Below are 21,367 nucleotides of genomic sequence, written 5' to 3'. Positions count from 1 at the left end.
ACTTTTTTCCCTTTTGTACAATAAATCACTTTTCTTCTGCATTATTTTGTTGTTGTGTTACCTCAATGTTATTACTTCTGATCTTTGATTAGATTAAGGAGTCGTAACACCTCTATCCATCCATCCATCCCATTGAACATCTCAGGCTCCACCAAAGCATCAATGGAGAGCAGGTTGTGTGGAGGGAGAAACGATTTGCCAATTTGATATCTGATACTGTGACATTTGAGTCATCTGCTCCTATGTTTGTGCAGAATTGTTAATGAAATTAATTGAAACCCTGTTCTGGCGGAGCACTACAAAGGCAGAGTTTTTCATTGCGCATTATGTTGCAGCCTCTTGGCAGGCATGCAACAACACAGACAAGTCCAATGAGACTTAAACACACAGTGTCTGTCTCTTCTTGCTCTTTGAGACGGCTGAAAGTGGCTGCAAATCATGTGTTCTTTTCATGTGGAATCATGTGGAAAATTGTAACAGATTCAAATTCAAAATTCACATTGATTACAAGACCCCCTCTGATGCATTAGTCTGATCACTCTTTACTCGCCAAATGGCCAACTTAACACAGCAACCTGAGTGTGTTGTGTTATACTGAGCCCTCAGAGCTTTCACTATTGATAGAAACTGTAACACAAGCCAACGGGAGCCCTGAGGGGCCAAACTAAAATGTAATCTGAATTCACCAATGGAGGACGCACATTCCTACAAGGCAACAGTGACAGAATTACACTTTTAGGTACAGTAGCAGAAATCTTGCAGCTGACTCCATCTCAGTGGAGAAATAAACATTTAAATGAATGGGGGATAATTGAACAGAATCACGATGTATGATTTGGGTCAAGTTAGTCATCCTTACTCAGCATATTGTCAGTATGCACATTCTAATATACACTCACCTAAAGGATTATTAGGAACACCTGTTCAATTTCTCATTAATGCAATTATCTAATCAACCAATCACATGGCAGTTGCTTCAATGCATTTAGGGGTGTGGTCCTGGTCAAGACAATCTCCTGAACTCCAAACTGAATGTCAGAATGGGAAAGAAAGGTGATTTAAGCAATTTTGAGCGTAGCATGGTTGTTGGTGCCAGACAGGCTGGTCTGAGTATTTCACAATCTGCTCAGTTACTGGGATTTTCACACACAACCATTTCTAGGGTTTACAAAGAATGGTGTGAAAAGGGAGAAACATCCAGTATGCGGCAGTCCTGTGGGCGAAAATGCCTTGTTGATGCTAGAGGTCAGAGGAGAATGGGCCGACTGATTCAAGCTGATAGAAGAGCAACTTTGACTGAAATAACCACTTGTTACAACCGAGGTATGCAGCAAAGCATTTGTGAAGCCACAACACGCACAACCTTGAGGCGGATGGGCTACAACAGTAGAAGACCCCACCGGGTACCACTCATCTCCACTACAAATAGGAAAAAGAGGCTACAATTTGCACAAGCTCACCAAAATTGGACAGTTGAAGACTGGAAAAATGTTGCCTGGTCTGATGAGTCTCAATTTCTGTTGAGACATTCAGATGGTAGAGTCAGAATTTGGCGTAAACAGAATGAGAACATGGATCCATCATGCCTTGTTACCACTGTGTAGGCTGGTGGTGGTGGTGTAATGGTGTGGGGGATGTTTTCTTGGCACACTTTAGGCCCCTTAGTGCCAATTGGGCATTGTTTAAATGCCACGGCCTACCTGAGCATTGTTTCTGACCATGTCCATCCCTTTATGACCAACATGTACCCATCCTCTGATGGCTACTTCCAGCAGGATAATGTACCATGTCACAAAGCTCGAATCATTTCAAATTGGTTTCTTGAACATGACAATGAGTTCACTGTACTAAAATGGCCCCCACAGTCACCAGATCTCAACCCAATAGAGCATCTTTGGGATGTGGTGGAACGGGAGCTTCGTGCCCTGGATGTGCATCTCAAAAATCTCCATCAACTGTAAGATGCTATCCTATCAATATGGGCCAACATTTCTAAAGAATGCTTTCAGCACCTTGTTGAATCAATGCCACGTAAAATTAAGGCAGTTCTGAAGGCGAAAGGGGGTCAAACACAGTATTAGTATGGTGTTCCTAATAATCCTTTAGGTGAGTGTGTTATTGCCTTGCAAAAGTCTCAAAAAAATGTATTTTGATAAACAACCATCAAGATTGTTCTGTTAAAGGTGCACTATGTAGGATTTTCAGAAAAAATAAAGTATAGGTTCATACTAAAGTAACGCCACTAAATCATCTCTCATAGTATACTAGAAGTGTGTGGTGGTGTTTGTGTCTACAGAGACACTACCATGAGCCTGTATTTTCATTTTTTGCTCTTGAATTGCTATGCTTTAGCCTTCACGGCTCGCAGAACTTTATCGTCTGTGTCTGAAGCTCAGGAAGCTCTGCTAAGGTCTCCTGTCTCGATACAAAAACAATTAGCTAAACGTAGCTATTGCCTTGTTGCCTGCTATCTGTAACTCGACAGATTACAAGGTATTATAATTATAGTTTTATGATGACACGTGATTAATGTTTATTAGCGAGCTAGACTGAAGATGGCTAAACTCACTCGCAAATTACAGCCAGTCAACAGACTATTAGCATAAGTGCTCTTTCATATACACAAAATGCTATTTATGTATGATAAACAATTGCTCAATAGCTCATTGCTCATCTTCCTGCTGGTATTCTCTTGAGTCAGCTCAATTAGTCTATCGTGTCAGGGGAAAGAGAGGGCGTGGCTTCTGCTGCTGTTCCGCCCATGAGAAGGAGGGGCAGAGTTTGAATGTTGTATTTAGAAACAGTAACTGAAACTTTCTGCATAGTACACCTTTAAAACATATAGGCAAACTGAATAAAAAATTTTTTTTAAATCGAACTTTACATTATAGTTAACTATTATTTATACGATCAGCACAGAAAAACATGCTTAAATGTGTTTGTTAACAGTAAGAGGAGTTAAATGGGAGTGCAAAAAGTGATTTTATGGCCCAATATTTTCAAGAAATATGGAGAATTCAAGTACTCTTAAAGTGTACACTATATAACTTTTTTTTTCAAAATTAACTACATTTAAAAACATCATAAATCTTCCTTCAAAATATGTGTTTTTTTAAGAAAGATTGATAATAATAGGCATACTATACTGAATCTTACATATTATAAGTGTTTATATTTTAGACGTAGCAGGAAGATGTTTGTGGGATATTGCGTACATGTGTCATTCGCCCCTGTGTGTCTCATCATATCTGTAAATAGAGAAGTTTCTCTGACGTGCGTATTGTGTGGGAGTGGCATAGGTTCGTTGTCACAACAAGTTTGACATGGAGCAGCTAAATCTCCAACCTCTGGGAAATCATCTATTTTAAACAAACGCCGAACAGAGGAGAGTCTCCTGGCAAAAAGAGAATGCGACAGAGTTCGTAATAAAACAAGAATCAACATTAGCTTGGCTTTTCGGAGATGGCGAGAACTAGTGTTGTAGTACTCGAGATCGGTCTTGGTTTTGAGAAAAATTCGATTCTTAGTTGCATTGCGATGTGGACGTGGACAATTCTGAATCGATTCACAAATGTAAAAAAACAAACGATTTTCTAAATGTTGATAACGTAACGTTGACGGAACGCAAAAGGCGCAACTCTGAAACGGAAAATCAATTACATTTGTGTATAAGAACAGCTGTATGTTACTAGTTATTCAGAATATGCTGAAGTCCCACAAAAATGACTTTTGTATGAGAGCTGCTGGTATAGAATTCTATATTTTTTGTATAAAAGTAGTGATTTTGGTACAGCAAAATGTTTATTTATTTATTTTTGTCTGAAGCATTATATTGCTCATTGCACATAACAGAAGGGTGCTGTGATTACTTTATGTTAGTGATTCAGAATATGCTGAAGTCTGTAATCATTCACTACAGGTATGCTGCTACAGACACTTTTCCAATGTTGGGACATATTCTGGCAAATGTAACCTTCCTGACCTGTTGACTTGTAAAATCACTTCCATTTGTTTTATTAATAAAAGATATTGGAAGTAAATTCATTATGGGTCATTACAAATACTTTGCTTTAAAAGTACCAAGTAAGAAAAAAAAATGTATTGAAAAAAGATGCATGAGGTGCCTAGAGATTCCCACCCCTAGTTTTGAGACCGGTCTTAAGACCATTTTTTTGAAGGTCTTGGTCTTGTCTCGGTCTCAACCACATTTGTACTCGGTCTTGTCTCGGTCTCAGGCTTCGAGGACTCTGGATTTTGTTTCAAGACCGGTCAAGACCACAACTGTTGGGATATTACAAAATTGCTGTGCATTGATTTATTTGTTAATGTAAAACTTACTTATTTTTGTGAATATAAAACTTATCGCTTAACATGCAATCAACAACTTATTTCTAATTTGATTTATTTACTGTGCTGGTTCAGAAATTAATGAGGGATTGTGTCAAAAATGTCACCAAAATGAATACAAATCCTCACAAAATTTAAGATATTGTTGCTAGTAAGTACTTGTGTGAGATCTATATTTTTATATTATAACGTGATATAATTAAGCAATATCAAAAGAGCAAGAGAGCTGTTTTGACAAATTTGAGCATGACTGCAAACATGATATTGCTTTTATACAAACATTCAATAATTAAAAAAATAATATTTTCTACATTTATGCATTTGTAATTTGCCAATTCAGATGCATCTTCTGTACCACATCTGCAGTGCAAATATGCATTTTGTTGTTAATGATTTGATTTAATTGGTAACAGTTCTATATAGTGTCTTATTCTAATTATATTTATTGATGTTTATTGAAAAATAAGTCATTTCTCAGGCGGTAATGTGGCTCTTTATGAATTTAAGGAGTGCTGGTATAGTCTCCCGCTGCCTTGGTCTTGTCTTGATCTCTCACCACACATTGGTCTTGGTCTTGACATGGTCTTGGAATAGGTGGTCTTGACTACAACACTAGCAGGACCTAAGGGATTTGGAATGTTGTAAAAGCGACACCGAGATGGCGTTTTTATTTCTCAACAGGTGAGTAAGGTATCTTATTGAACAGATAAATTGTTGTGTGCAGCTCTCTAACAGAGTTCATTGTAAAGCATTATCTATTTTGAAGGGTAGTTTCATTATTATGGTTGTTGTGGCTTTGTGCTGGAATTTATTTTTCAAGGAAGTACGGAGTCTGTTAATGGGTATAGCTATTGTAACGTCTTCAGCAAGTCAGCTTGAGATAATTTCCATCTAAACTGGTTATATCTCTTAAAGGGTTAGTTCACCCAAAAATGAAAATTCTGTCATTAATTACTCACCCTCATGTCGTTCCACACCCGTAAGACCTCCGTTCATCTTCGGAACACAAATGAAGATGTTTTTGTTGAAAGCTGATGGCTGAGAAATGCCTCAGATAGGCCTCCATTGGCATTCAGTACATTTACACTCCCAAGACCCATAAAAGGCACTTAAAACGTTGTTACAAAGTCCATCTCACCACAGTGGCTCTACAATAATTTTACGAAGTGACGACAATAGTTTCTGTGCGCAAAAAAAATCGAAATAACGCCTTCATCCAACTTGTTCTTGTCTTCCTTGAATGCCTCCACGACGCATGCACGAGAATATTACGCAGATCCGGCGTTCGGACACATGACCCAGAAGCAGAGATGTATAGTAACAAAGTAGAACTACTTCACTACTGTACTTAAGTACTAAAAGGCAGTATCTGTACTTTACTAGAGTATTATTTTTTTCTCCTACTTCCACTTTTACTTCAGTACATATTCTCGATGAGTTTAATACATTTACTCCGATATTTTTTTTATGTGCTGCATCGTTACTCGTTACAATTATAAAAATGTTACGAATCATTCCATTCCAAACCCACATTACCGCGCATGAGAGAGAGAGAGAGAGAGAGAGAGAGAGAGAGAGAGAGAGAGAGAGAGAGCGCGAGAGTGCGAGAGAGAGAGCGCGCGAGAGAGAGAGAGTGCGCGAGAGAGCCGCGCATTCACTGTCTTTAGAACAACACGAGCGTCTTGCGCTCAAATTGCTCTCTATTTGTTTCCATAGTTAATGTGCACTGTGAAGTAACATATACAAACAATGAACAGCTGTATTTTTATTAACTAAGATTAACAAAGATGAATAAATACAGTAACAAATGTATTGATCACGGTTAGTTCATGTTAGTTATTAGTCTAATACATTAACTAATGTAATGTTAACAAATCAAACCATATTGTAAAGTGTTACAAACAAATCATTTACTCAGAACACCTCTTGAAATGAGAATATAAGTGTGCTTTCCCCATTTTTTTAGTAAGAGTGGTTATAGTAAGATTTAATCTTAATGAACTACAGTATTTTCAGGTTATTTATATGACAATATGTAGAAAAATTACCTACCAACATTGTGATTGTCCTTTAGCTTAATCATTTGAAATAATAAAAACAATATGATGTTCAAACTTTTGACTACTTTCTTTAATAACTACATAACACAATACTTGTACTTTTACTTTCAGTACTTGAGTAGTACATTTTAAAATAAACTACTTGCAATACTTAAGTACAAAAAATGTTGAATACTTTAGTACTTCGACTTAAGTGTGGTGCTTAAAGAGCACTTCAACTTCTACTCAAGTCACTTTTTTGATAAGGAACTTGTACTTTTACTCAAGTATGTGTCTCTAGTACTTTATACATCTCTGCCCAGAAGCGATTTGTTTACAAGCAGAGGAAGACGCGCGTGTCTAAGCTGTTGAATTCTACATTGATCGTGCTTTAGGTATCGGCGTAGTGCTCAAAATTGGGCTAAAGTGTGCATTTCATGGATTCCCGAACGCCGGCGCTACGTCATATTCTCGCGCATACGTCGTGGAGGCATACTCGGAAGGGAAGACAAGAAGAGGTTGAATAAAGTCATTATTTTGATTTTTTTTTCGCACAAAAACTATTGTCGTCGCATTGTAAAATTATTGTAGAGTCACTGTGGTGAGATGGATTTTGTAACGACGTTTTAAGTGCCTTTTATGGGTCTTGGGAGTGTAAATGTACTGAATGCCAATGGAGGCATATCTGAGGCCTTTCTCAGCCATCAGCTTTCAGCACAAATATCTTCATTTGTGTTCCGAAGATGAACGGAGGTCTTACGGGTGTCGAACGAGATGAGGGTGAGTAATTAATGACAGAATTTTCATTTTTGGGTGAACTAACCCTTTAAGCCTGGCAGCGATATTCATCCGCACAGTCACGCAGAGCCAAAGCACAACCAAAACAATGTTCTTCCGCAAAACCGCTAGAGGGCCAAAAGATACATACTGTACCTTTAGGAAAGGAACAGTAATTTGCAATTATGTTAGACATTACTCAGGCAGTGTAAAAGAGAATAAAAGATAATAAAAGTAATAAAGGGCTAGGGTTAGAGACAAGGCGGCAACACAATGGCTCAATACAGATGAACCCAAATATCTCAGCACAGAGGGAAGATATCATGTAAAGAAGGGACATGAATATGGCAAAAAGAGACGACCATCACAAAACAAAATGAAACAATGTAGTGGACTTAAAATGAAACAAAATAAACACAAAGAAATAAAACATAAAAAACTATAATAAAAAAAACAAGCAAAGAAAAAACAAATGCCAAACAATAGCAAATACAATGAGCACATGTTTGATTGCTAAGAACATATTCTTGATTCAAGAATAAAAAGATACACAAACAAAATATTAATTAAACAGGAAGAGAGAATAGCCAGAAGAAGCAAGTCCAATTTGCAGTGAAACCTAAAATCCCACAATGAAATTCATTTAAGCTGGAAAATACGTCACCTTCCTTCAGCTGCAGCCAGCATGTCCTGCCTCGTCAGAGGGATGCATTTGGCTGCAGTTAGGTACAGATGTCCAAAGGCAACAGAAACTCACCCTAAACCTGGGCACTTTGATAAAGGGGCAGAGTAAAAGAAACTAAAGTGAATTGCATTTTGAATGTACAAATAGGAACTCAAAAAAAAAAAAAGGTTCTGAGGAGTGTTTTGTGGACAGTTTCTTTTCTCAGTGTTCAATGCAAGTCAGGAGGAATTTTCATTTAAAATCCTTTAGAAAGCATTTTTTCATTGCCAATTACACATGCATTTCTGAGAATATAGTATAGAATTTCGTATGTGTTGATTTTTCCCATTGGAATTTTATACTAAACAGATTCTTTTTTTTCTTAATTTGTTTCACTGCAAAACCAAATTAGATTGGGAATGTGGGAACTGAGCCAATTATGTTCATTCACAAAACTAGAAAAATGCTGGAGAGCCAACTGGAATTTCACACACTGTAAAAAAAAACACAACATGTTATGACAACATGTGTTTTTACATTACCTTAACTCATCAAAATAAGTTTATTTTCAACTTTTAAAAAAGTTTTATAAGTTATAAAGTCAGTTTAAAGTCATTTAAGTTGAAATGACTTAAACATCCGAGTTGATTTTACTTAAAAATGTAAGTTTTTTTTACAGTGAGGGACGACAGTCTGACTGCTTTATTATTATTATTCTAATTGTTAATCACTAAATTAAATTTATTACAGAAAAATAGGACTGATATTTAATTACTATTTGCAAAGCATGATTGCTACTCTGATGCCCCAAAAAAGTTTTTGTTTACTCTGAAATATCTTCATTTTTTTTCACATAAAATAACGTTTTTTGAAGGCTTTTCTTCTTTGAAGGCATTCACAACAGGAACAAAATGATCTAGATTTTGGTTAAAGACCCCAATCCATGCTAAATGCAATCAGATTTACTGTATAGTTTTAATTAAATAATGAGTATTGTTTTAATGTTTACCATTAAAACAGTTCTCTTTATATTGTTTGGTTAAAACTTAAATAAAAAAGGGCCCTATTTACGTCCTAATGCACGTTCCTGGTCTGAATGTGAACAATTCATCAGTGCATGTTCTCTGTAATCTTTTATCAAAACTCGCTCCACCTCTGAAACCACTTTCCTTTTTTCGTCTGGTGTCACCAAGCCCTCCCCTCAAACCACCTGTCATATAGAGACCATTTTTCATTAACCAAATTAAACAACCACAGAAAAAAAACTGGACAGTTGAATATGCATCTTGATGTAGGCCTTAGTTCCAGTCTTCAGCATCTGACTCAAGTGAGCGTGAGAGAAAATATGGCTTAAAAGACAAAAGTCAAGCTTACCTGCGGCGAGAGCTGTTGACGGAGGAGGTCCTGCCTCTCCACCACTTTTTTGACTCATAGCGGCTGCGTTCTGCTCTCTAGAAGATGGCAGCTGCAGCTCTTTCGGGAGAAGATCATATACTGATTCTAGTAGGAATCAGAAGAGAAATCTATTAATTATGGGTATGTTTACACAACAACAATGTACTAAAAACTGAAAGTTTTTCCTTCGAGTTTTTCGCATACAGACGACAAAGTAGTCAAAACGATCCCCGTTCACACAGATAGGTAGCCTGACGTCGTCATACTAAGATTTTAGTCAGAATATGAGTCTGATACTGGTCCATTGGGCTGTAATTATGGGGCATTTCAACCGAACCAGGAAAGAAAATGCCTCTGCACTCAATTGGATAGACCTACAACCAATCAGAGCAACGGAGGGACGCATAGTTGTCAACAGAACTCAACTGCACGCACATTGGAAGAAGTAGAAGAAGAAAATGAGTGTAAACGATCTTTGCCGGTGTTGTAAAAAAAGAATTTAAGGATACATGGAGTACTTACCAACACAATAGTAAAGGTGAATGCATATACAAACAAGTTCTCCGTTTAGGATTAGAACAAATTCAACCCAAGCGCTCTTTGGTGACGTGGATGATTACGTTACTGTTGATCATCTGTCCATCATCGTATAAAGCCCGCCCTGACAATTTGATTGGTCCGAACAGCTCTGGTTCGAGCATAGTTGCTCCACAACAAATCATGTCCAGAACGAACTTCCCGACCTCAAATGTTGTGGGCGGGGCTAAGTTCGGCTGGCATCCAGGCGAAAAACAACTAAAAACGCTGTATTCTGCTGCCAGGCCAGTAGATGGCGATGTCATTTTGTAAAGAAACAATACAACACGCATGACGTCACCTCTTTCACAAATTTACATTTTTGTAGTTTACACAGAAACTATAAACGGCTTCACTTTGCAAAGGTTTGCATTTTTCAGGCCCCCAAAACGCAGTTGTCGTGTAAATGAACGTCCAAAACGCCTAAAAAGTTATCTGTTTTTAGCTGAAAACGGTGTCGTGTAAACGGCTCCTATGTCTCAGAAAAACACAGCAAGTCAAAATAGCCTTGCACAGATTTCTTTGTGGCAACTGATATATGCAGTGAATTTCCAATATCTCATTTCAAGTGGATTATCGCCAGGCAGGGCTTGACAATCAGCGCAACATTTATTTCAGTACTTTTCCATGACCATAAAAAGTCATCTACATCTGTCAGTCCAGTTCCAGGTATACAGTGTCTTTCTGAACCCTCAACAGCCTGGCCATCAACCTGCCTGGCCATCAACATGGAAAAAGTCCTGACTGCTTATTTTACACTAATAGTAAGTGATAAATACCATTTTTGGCATGCCAGAGGCCTTAGTCACCACTCATGTGATTGTAGTGGGTTATTTTAACAGAACAAGAACACAATGCCTTCAATCCTTGTTCAGGACTCTGATCAGTACTACTTTGAAAACAAGGCTGCTACAAAGGGATGAGGAATTTGAGAAGTTGAAATGTGATTTTATACTGTCCCCATCAGTTAGGCCATATCAAGCACATAAAAATATAAATAAAGTAAAATAAAAAGTTGCCCATCTGTCCACAGCCAAGCTCCTCAAATCTTCAATTCTGTACCTTGAGATTCTAGTGCAGATCATTTCTCACAGTTGTGTGATCCCAAAGCAGGATCATTAATGGTCACACCTGTCAATGGCAGGTGAATGGAGAAAATGTACCACTCATGAACCTTATTGAGGGGGTGAAGGATAAGCATACAATCTGATCAGTAGGTGGAGCTATCTTAATGTTATATGTCAGGGATTTCCACATTTTTTGTCAGCCCTAACTATGGAACTTTTTCCACACTCCTGGAAAAAAAGGTTCTAAATATCACCTTAAAGGGTTCTGTCAGGAGCTTCCCATAATTTAGTATTTATTAGTTCATTTTGTTTTATTATTCCTTTTTATTTTGATTCAATTTGATTGGAAGTTTTGATTCGATTTAAACAGCTTAATAATTGAAATAACCAGTTAAACGTGAAAGTATTATGCAATCATAATCATACATTTCTCCTTTTTGGCATAAAGGGTTAAAAATCCTAGTGTTGTATATAGAACCCCTCTTTTTTGTGACTTTTAGTGAAACAGCTTCTCAAACAAGAAAAAATGTGTTACACCTTGGCAGGAAGATGATGAAGAAGGTGCAGATATTTCCAAAAAGGTTTTTAATCCAAGAATAAACACAGAGTAGAAGAAGGTAGCTGCCATGGAGGATGAGACCCAGAGCGCAGTTGGGACAACAGCCCTTGGCGGAGTCGTATATGTTTTTGAGTGACACCGCTGACTCCAGGGACCAAGGAGAGGGTGCGGCGACAAGTGTTCGAGGTCAAAGGTGGATTGGGATGGAGGGCAGAGCCCACTGGAGCCGAAGGGGTGGAGACAGCGTCGCGGATGGCTCGTAAGTCCGTGGTGTAGGTAGGGTGACGGCTGACCGAGGTGAAGCCGGAGGGATGAGGAACTTGGTGGAGCCACAAGGCTGAGGGTCTCTGGTGGAGCCGAGGGTGGGAGAGTGCCAGACCTGAGGCTTGACCACATAAGGTGTTACAGGGGAGTGAAGTGAAGTGACTGGCTGAGCTCTGCAGTGATGGTGAGAGAGGAAAGCGGCAAAGAAGACTCAGACGATGATGAAATTGATGACCTCAGAATACAGGTCTATTAGCCAGTCCTCCATGTCCAGTTCCACCAGGATTCCCTCTGTCACGGTGGTTGCCGGCTCACACCCAGATTAACTTTGAGGCGTGTTTGGCGCTGTCGTCACAGTCTCTATTCTCGCGGCGGGTGGAAGTTTTCCCTCTGCACGGGGCTTGGGCAAATTCTCCGCATTCAAGGGTGGGGGTGGGCTGGGCTCTGGGTCTGGCTGTAGTCTGGATCGGGGGTAGACACTCTCCAGACACCGGATGATGGCCTCCCTCCAGTCAAGTCCATGGGTGTCTGGGAGGGCTACGGGATGATGGTAGTTCGCCCCGATCAAGAACAAGGATTTGAGGGTTCATCGTCAAACGGAGAGTTGATGGCGAGACGGCTAAACTCCACTGTAAAGTCCAATAACAGTTCCGGGCAACAGCAGCAAATTTTGCTGCATAATCCATTTTAGTAGGTCGGGTGTCTGTTACACCTTGGCAGGAAGAAGATGAAGAAGGTGCAGATATTTCCAAAACGAGTGAAAACACAACTTAAAGTCCAAGAAAATTAAACTACCTAAACAGAACTGTAACAAAATGTAGGGTAGGACTTGCTTTTGTCCACGGGGGAATTGATTGATTGGTTGAATGTTTGTGGTTTGCTATTGGTCGATCTCATGTGAGTGACAAGTTGTCCTGCCAACGTCAGTAAGCATGTCAACAGAGAAGAGATGTCGTTGCAAGAGGGAGGGGAAGTTATTTTGATTGAAGATTGCGAGGGCACATGAATTTAAAAAAATGTATGTGCGCGCGGATAAATCATTTATAATAAATATGACAATTTTCTATTCAAAAATAAGAATTGTCTATTTTGATTTAGACAGACTGTTTAGTTGACAACAGATTTATAAACACTTTTCATATTTACTTTCAGTAAAAAAAAATAGGATTTAATTAATTAGTAGCTTTGCATCAACTTACGAACCCCATGCAGTTCTCTCACAAACCCCCATGGGGTCCAAATCCTTTTGTTCACTTTTTGGAAATACTTATTTTCAATATTTTATAATCTAAATGATTGGTATAAAGGAACACAACAGTTGTGTCCACCAGTTGCACCAAACAGAAATTCAAAACATAATGGATTACAAACAGGCTTCCCAAACACTTACAATGCCCTCCATCTCTCATTAGTAGCCACACCCCTAAATCACACCATTGGCTGAACAAGGCTGACACGTTAGACAGCTCCAACAAACCAACCATGTTTGCAGAATGCCATGGAGTCACACTGTTTACACTCTTTGGGGGATGACAATAAACAAATGGTTTACTTGTAGAAGTCTCTGCACATAGGAGGAAAAAAAGGAGGATGTCTGCATATGTTCACACTCTTTCCATCTGCATCTACAACGTAATACCTGATGCTAAGACGATTTCAAGCAGTCCCACAGAAAATAAAACGTGAAAAGCACAGAACTTAAGAGGCCTCTAAACATACCTGAGAACAAATTCATCTCTTATATGGCCTGAAACAGATGCAAACATGGGGGCAGGTAAAGGCAAATTCTCGGTAAGGCCGTGAACACAGTTTAAAGAGGTGAGACGGGGACCAACAGACACTCTCTGTTTCTAACTCAAACAAGCCTAGGAAAGTGGATTTTAAAGCTCTCGAGACCAAAAACATCCCAGTTCTTGCATAACCACCATTACTTTTTCCAAATATCATTGTCTGGACTTGATTTTTCCCTTTTATAATTTACAGTATGTCCCAAAAATATGGTATATCAGATGCATTACCAGGGTACTTCAACATATACTTAAATTGACCTATCATTCTATTTGATATAGGATTATTTCATTTCTGGAGCTTCCATCATTCTGCATGGTACCATGTCCATTGCAAAAATTAATTTGAAAGTTTAGTGATATTTTAAACAACTGTCATCGCATGTTGCTTAAAAAGGACCAACATGCAGATCAACACAAAAAGTGCACACTGTATGCTTTGAATTTGCTTCTGAATCCTCACAGCTCTGAATAATAACTTGCTTTTAGCCATATAGTGTAATTGAGTCTGGTGCCAATACGCAAAAAAAAAATCACTTTTAAGACAGGATAGTACCCAAATCCTGCTCTTTCCCTGCATAACCGTCTTCTTAGGCTGGTCTGCACATGCAGGAACATGTGCCGTGTGCACAGAACCCTTCCAGTAAACAGATTGCCAACCACATAGACAGAAAATATGCGCTGTGCACTAAGACTGCGGCTGCAGAATCAGTACCTGGACTGTTTCTAAGTGTTTCCACTCATTTTAAGAGAGAAAATTCCTATTTTGCTGCACAGTTTCTTTCCACACAAACAGGACACAGTGGCTGCCGTTCATGTCCCAAAACACAGTTTTTCTTTCAGGGAAAAGAAAAACAAAGAGCAATATCATTAGCTTGGTAAACATTATGATTTCATCGCTTCTACAAAACAATTTCTCACTTTCAAGCTCCTTTCTTGTTCAGACTAGATCTGATGCCAAAACACTTACACTGAATTAAAGGGCAAGAAGAAAATTCCGTCATTCCTTGTGTTGTTCTCTAAACCCAGAAGATTTGCTTTTTCCATATAACACAAAGGAAGAAATGTATCTGAATCTTCGAGCTGCTCTTTTTTCATTCAATTTTTCCTGTGAACTATCCCTGTAATTAATTTAAAGGGTTAGTTCACCCAAAAATGAAAATTATCCTATAATTTCCTCAGCCTCAAGCCTTTCGAGGTGTATACGACGTTCTTCTTTCAGCCAAACACAATCAGAGTTATATTAAAAAAATATCCTGGCTAATCCAAGCTTCATAATGGCAGTGAATGGGTACCTTAGATTTTGAAACCCAAAAAAGTGCTTCCATCATCCATCATAAAAGTAATCCATACGACTCCAGGGAGTTAATAAAGGCCTTCTGAAGCCAAGCCATGCGTTTTTGTAAGAAACAAAGACACTTTCCTGTCCTGTCAGCTAATTATCTTTCCAAACTTGTAATGACAAGTGCTTATGAACCAGCTGTTGTCAACAAAAGAGAAGCTTTATTTCCTCTAAAATAAAAGCTTTGATGGTTTAAAGTTTGAAAATGAATAAATTAAATGCGCTATACATTGCAGTTTTACAGTACTGTATTTTCCCAGTTTGTATAAACTGTCTTTTACTACTATTTACTAACATTTAAATTAATGGTTTGATACAATGCACTTATTGTGTAGTATGTGTACATACTTATATTTAAAAAAAAATACCTGCATGTAATTACAGCTGTAAATAATTTCTGTAATTCCATCTATAATAACACTGTTGACCCTTCCCTTACACCTTAACCCACCCATAAACATATCCATAGTATCAAACCTGTCCCTAACTTTACCCATATCCCACCTCAATACCAAAACCAGTGTTTTGCAATACAACATGAACACAATAAGCACATTGTACTTGTTTTTCTGTACGTACATAGTTTAAGTTAAAGACACTTACTATAGAGCGACCAATATTTTATTATTATAATTATTAAAGTCCTTTTGATATATATATCACAAAATGTTTGGCAAAATTGTGCAGTCCTGCAAACATTCACTATTAACTATTAACTAGTTGTTTATTAGCATGCATATTACTAGGATACTGGCTGTTTATTAGCACATATTAATGCCTTATTCTGCATGACCATATTCTACATCCCTTAATCCTACCCAACACCTAAACTTAACAACTACCGCACTAACTATTAATAAGCAGTAATTAGGAGTTTATTGAGGCAAAAGTTATAGTTAATAGTTAGTAAATAGTGAGAATTGGACCCTAATCTAAAGTGTCCAAAGCGTGCATCCCTAAATAAAACCATGGCCTATGGTGCTAATGCTAAAAACACAGAAGTTTGGCCACATGTAGAAGATTGACTGAAATGCATGCTCTGGAATCATAAAACTGAAAATATTTGAGCCTACGGTGCATGAAAGGACAAAAGTAAAGGAAGGAAAAACACATTATGCAAGTAATTCCGAACTTTCATTCACACTTTCATTCATTATTGCAGATTCCTGGCACTTGTTCTGATTAGCCCTGGATACGCTAGAGTGCCAGTTTTTTTGGCTGTTGGCCCGTCAGCTCCCCGTTAGCCCCTCATGTTTTTCCTCTTGTTAGCTTTTTGGCTTGATCCTCTTGCTTTATTTAACTAGCTAAACAGGTTTTGTGAAGTAGCTCAGAGGCTTGTCAAGCAGAAATGTGAACTGCCAAAAAAGACTGTCAAATCACAGGCAAAACAGAGGTGGGAAACAGATTACAAAGGAGTAAGTGACGTCACTGTTCAGAAAGACTGAGCTCATGAATATTAATTGAGCCACGATGACATTGCTCAATACGCAGTCATGTTACCTAAACAATATTCATACCAAATCTTGGAATTATTTATGAATTGATGGGCATTGAACCAGATACTGCTCATTTGAATGACTTGTAGACATTTTAGTATTTTGACAGAGATTCAGTATAAGGATATTTCTTCTTTTTTCAATATATTTACAATACCTGACAAAAGTTTGGAAACATCCTTTAAAAAAATTTTTTTAAGTCTCTTATGCTCACCAAAGACTGCCTTTATTTTATCAAAAATACAGTAATAGTAATATTGTGAAATATTATAACAAAGAACTGTTTTTGTCAGCAAACGGTTACAATAAAGGTGAGAAAACTGATCCATTCGCAGAAGTGTGAATATGTATTTAACACAACTCAAAAAACTCATAACACTAGAAACAGAACAACCGCTAAACACACTACGAGAACTGATAATCAGCTGTAAGAAATACGGAGCACAAATACAGACCAAACTAATTAATGAAATAAACAACAGGTGAAAATGATAATCAAACAATGAGAAAACATTTGAAACACTAACTTGAAACACAGGAAGCTGAACCTAACTCATAAAAACCCACCCAAACATACACAGAACACAGATCACCCATGACACCCCCCCCCCCCCCCCCCCATCAAGGAAGCACATTTTCGCGCTTCAATAACTTTACAAAAGTTCCAACAGAGGATGGCGTGAGGGGGCTATGGCAGAGGACGTGATGCAGGAACACAGGACAGGAACTCAGGCGGAGAAGACAACGGTAAGAGCCAGGACAACAAGCCCACAGCGGAGTCGAGGGAGGGAGGAGCCAGGGTGGAGATGAAGATGGGAGGAGACAGAGCGGAAACCACAGCAGGAGGGCCAGGGCGCAAGCCCATTGTGGAGTTGTGGGAGGAGCCACGGTGGAGATGAAGGTAGGAGGAGCCAGGGTGGAAACCCCAGCAGGCTCACGGTGGAGTTGTGGGAGGGAGGAGCAATGGCGGAGGCTTGGCAGCAGGAACCAGGTGGACAACGGAGATATAGCTATTGGTTTTTGGGCCTAGACAGAGACAAAGAACTGAAGGAATTGGGTGACACAGAAGGTCCAGGATAGCAGGGCAGAGCCGCAGTGACAAGTGACCGAGATAGAGCCAGGGTGCCGGAGGACTGAGGCAGAGCGATTGAGCAAGGTGAAGCCGGAGGGACGAGGAAGCCCGGTGGAGCCGAGGGGGCGAGGAGCCACGGTGGAGCTGACTGGTTGACAGGCCGAGGTGGAGTGACGGTCATGGAAGTTCTAGGCGGAGCTAGTGGGTCGACCCTTCAGGGCTCGACTGGCGAACACTTAGAATGAGATGAATTTATCATGCATTAAGCATGAAACTAAGGGTTGAGGAGATTGCGGACAGGGCTAAATGACTGGGCAGTGCAGGCAGGGGTTTATAAAAAGGCTTTCCTAGCCGATACAGGACAGACAGTCTTCTAAGGAATGACCCTCTTGGTCAACGCGGAACAAGCAGACATCTCAGGAATGGCTTTCTTGGCTGACACGAAACAGGCAGAGGCGGTAGGAGAGGGAAGCATGGCGGGAACATAGACAGCAACAACTCAGTGCACCTTCCTTCACTGCAATAGAGGCGGTAGGGCTCCACTTCATCCCCTCAAACTCCACCAGTATTCCCTCAGGGAATGACGCTGTTGCCAACTCACATACCTGGTCAGACAATTCGTCAGGCTTGGGCTCCTGGATGATTTTTGGCTCAGTATTCTTCATAGGCACTAAAATCCAGGTGGGCTCTGGCTCTGCGTCTGTGGTGGGCTCTGGCTGGTCTGTCGTTGAGGTGACGGCTGGCACAAGGATTTCCTTGGATTTCCTCCTCACTCTGGTGAAGGGGAAACCGTTGTGGAACAGCACCCATTCCACAAATTCCTGTAAACTCCCCAGAAGTCCATCTCTGCAGAGGCTATCCTCATCTTAGTGGACGAAGGGTACCAGAACTAAATACCTCTGTGTATAGACAGATCCCCTGGGAGAGGAGGAGTATTTAACCATGTTGATGGTCCGTTCTTCTGTCAGCATCAATTTATGAATTTATGGGCATTGATGGGCAATTTATGACTTGATTGGCATTGTATGAACCAGATACAGTTCATTTGAATGATCATGTAGACATTTGAGTGTTTTGACAGATGTTCAGTATCAGGATATTTCAGTTTTTTCCCCCCAATATATTTACAGTACGACACTTTTTATGAGTTTGAATTGCTAAAGAAAGAATCAGAAATGTGCTTTTAATGCAAGCCGGGTTGAGCATTGTATTTTATTATCTGCAATGGGATGTGGGCTAAAAGTGGTCTTGGCGGCCCTGATACAGACAGTAAAGGTTTACAAGGTGAAAGGCTCCATTCAAAGAATAAAAGGATTTAAGCAGGGAATCATTTATAACACTCTACAAATGTTTATTACTTATTCCATCCTGCTGCCGATGGCACCATAGCAACCAGGAGCAAAGTGCAGCCTACATCTCCAAGTATTGTGAGCATTAAGTAAGTGGTAAAGGGAAATTTAAATGGGTGCGCTATATGAGGAGAAAAACAAGGCAACAGTTACTGTCCTGTCTTGTTTGTTACTACAAGGGCCTACATTGAAAAATAGTCAGAAATTGCAAGTACATTTCACAATTAATTACAAAGAAACAGCAAGTATGACACAGTAAAATTTTGAAGTAGAGCTGCACGATTCTGGATAAATTACGAACGATTTTCACGATTCTCCCATGGTTTTGAACAGACAACTAAACAAAACAAAGTCATTTACTAGAGGTTCTGACAAAATGTTAATTGCCGCAGTTTTTATTTTAATTAATGTAATGTAATTTTGATTATTTTATTTATTTTTATTCTTTTAACGATTAATAGTGCAGCTCTATTTAAAAGTAGAATGACAATAAATGTAAATGAAAATCTGGAAATACACACTCATATTTTTCGAAAATTTACTATAAAAGACATATAAGCTGTTCTTCAATTTTAAAAAATAAGTCCATTAAAAAAAAGTTTTACATAATAAAAGTCTTAAATACATCAAAAAGCTGCAGATTAACATAATTTTAAAATGGCACTAGTTCAGAGTTTCTTGTCAACTTGTGTGCTAATGTAAATTAAATGTAAATATATGCAGCTATATTTGGAAGTACCCAAAAGTGAGTATAAAGTAAACCCGGTACGTTTAGCAACCCATGGATATTCCCTCCACTCTGATACTCAATTCAAACACTAAAAAAGAACAATAAAATAAAGTATTACCAAACTTTTTGTATTTGGAAGAGAATGTACTATGAAGATACTAAATTATTTTGATAAGGTCACAAATTGACCTAACTGTATTGTAACTTGCATTGTGATATCTCAGTCACATCATATCTTTCAGGTCTTATTTTTTTATTTTTTGTCCTAAATTGTCATACCGTTAATCAAACTCACTGTCACCATGAACTTTTTTACTTCTCGATATTCTAAAGAGATGATTTTCAAGTCAAAATTATATTTTTAACAAATGCTAACAGAAACCAGACTAGACAGAAAAGTCATGGTCTGAGCACAAGCACATTGACAGATGTGGCAATGACAATAGAGATGCAAGCAAAATCTGTAGTCAGATACAGAGAAAAGCTGAAGTATGACAAAATCCTACAGTATATTCAGAAAGTTGCCAAAATCAGACACAACATATGCGACAGTAGCTATATTTCCATCCACCTACTTTTATGCACATTTTAGGACATTGCATCAAAAAATGCTGAATGGAAACGCCAAGATGTGCATAAATTCTAAAAATGCGCATAAAAAACTAGTTTGATACATTTTCGATCCGATTCGAAAACAGGCGCATAAACTACGATGGAAATGCATTTACCGAATAAATTACTCGATGCGCATAAAAAAAATCATGTGACTTTCGCAATGTAACAGCATAACTGTACTAACCAGCGGAAAAATCTAATATGCTGTTTTGGTCATTTAGAAGTCTTGTCAAAGATGCTCGGTATATTTCCCTCATAGAACTGTCTTACACGACTGCGTTCCCAAACAGCAGCATCTGTAGTGATGCACCGATCATGATTTTACATGGCCGATTCTGATACCGATTTTTTTCAAGAAAACTGGCCGATTCCGATACTGATTTCCGAATTTTTTTATTTGTTATTTTACACAATAAAAGAATGAAAGTATACATGAACAACATGTTTATTTGGTATTTAACAGGCTAAATTGGCTTTTGGCTAATGAAAACAAGTCCTCAATCTGAAATTAACAGGAAATTTAATTGGAAATTAAAAGGCTGAAAGGTGAAATTAAAGGCAACAACTGCATATTCTGCAATCCAAACAAAGATGTTACTTAAATCAGCATTTGTTTTTAAATTCAGTGTAAAGAAAAAAAATCTTTACCAGTGAAATGAAATAAAACCAAAGTATGTTCCAAAATGTTAAAAAATAATAATGTTTAGTGCAACGAAAAAAAACTAAGATGCTACAGCAATTAAGTCAATGTAATTTTAAGGTAAAATAAAAGGTAACACTTTAGAATAATGGTCATTAGTTAACATTAGCTAACATGAATTAACCATGAGCAGCACATTTGTTGTTGTATTTGTTCATCTTTGTTAACGTTAGTTAATATAAACATCACAGTGCATTAACTAATGTAAACAAGATTTTAATAATGCATTATTAGTAAATGTTGAAATTAACATTAACAAAGATTAATAAACGCTTTATAAGTGCAGTTCATTATTAGTTAATGTTAACTAATGTAGTTAACTAATATTAACTAATGACCATTATTCTAAAGTGTTACCAAATAAAAATGATCATCCTATAGGCTACAGAACTGATAGTATTTCATTTCAAAAGTGCATGCATGTTCTTCTTTAGGCTACAAAAAGTTTCGAAATTTCGGCTTTGTCACAAGTTAGTCTGTTTTGTTCTCATCCAATCCAACACGTGAGAAGCTGAGCTGAACAAACGCTCACTATCTGCTCGTGCAGGGCGCGGAGAGGTAAGCTCGCGCAACTTCAGCTCGAGCAGG

The 21,367-nt window shown here is 38.4% G+C and overlaps 1 protein-coding gene across 4 annotated transcripts in view; it reads right to left on the bottom strand.

Annotated features, from left to right (window-relative positions):
• nfat5b (nuclear factor of activated T cells 5b) overlaps nucleotides 1-21,367 on the bottom strand; it is a 91,813-nt gene that overhangs the window by 33,068 nt on the left and 37,378 nt on the right. For 2 of the 4 annotated variants that reach the window (XM_079802828.1, XM_079802829.1), the window contains exon 2: nucleotides 9,202-9,327. In XM_079802828.1, the coding sequence (XP_079658954.1) occupies nucleotides 9,202-9,327 (126 nt within the window). Of the gene's footprint in view, nucleotides 1-7,827; nucleotides 7,917-9,201; nucleotides 9,328-9,744; nucleotides 10,298-21,367 lie in introns of those variants that run through there. The other 2 variants (XM_079802830.1, XM_079802832.1) reach the window with 2 other exon arrangements.

Source organism: Gobio gobio (assembly GCF_949357685.1).
Source record: "Gobio gobio genome assembly, chromosome: 2".
In the NCBI taxonomy this organism is placed as follows: Eukaryota; Metazoa; Chordata; class Actinopteri; order Cypriniformes; family Gobionidae; genus Gobio; species Gobio gobio.
The sequence above is the reverse complement of the archived record's forward strand: the minus strand, read 5'-3'. Positions and strand labels throughout refer to the sequence as shown.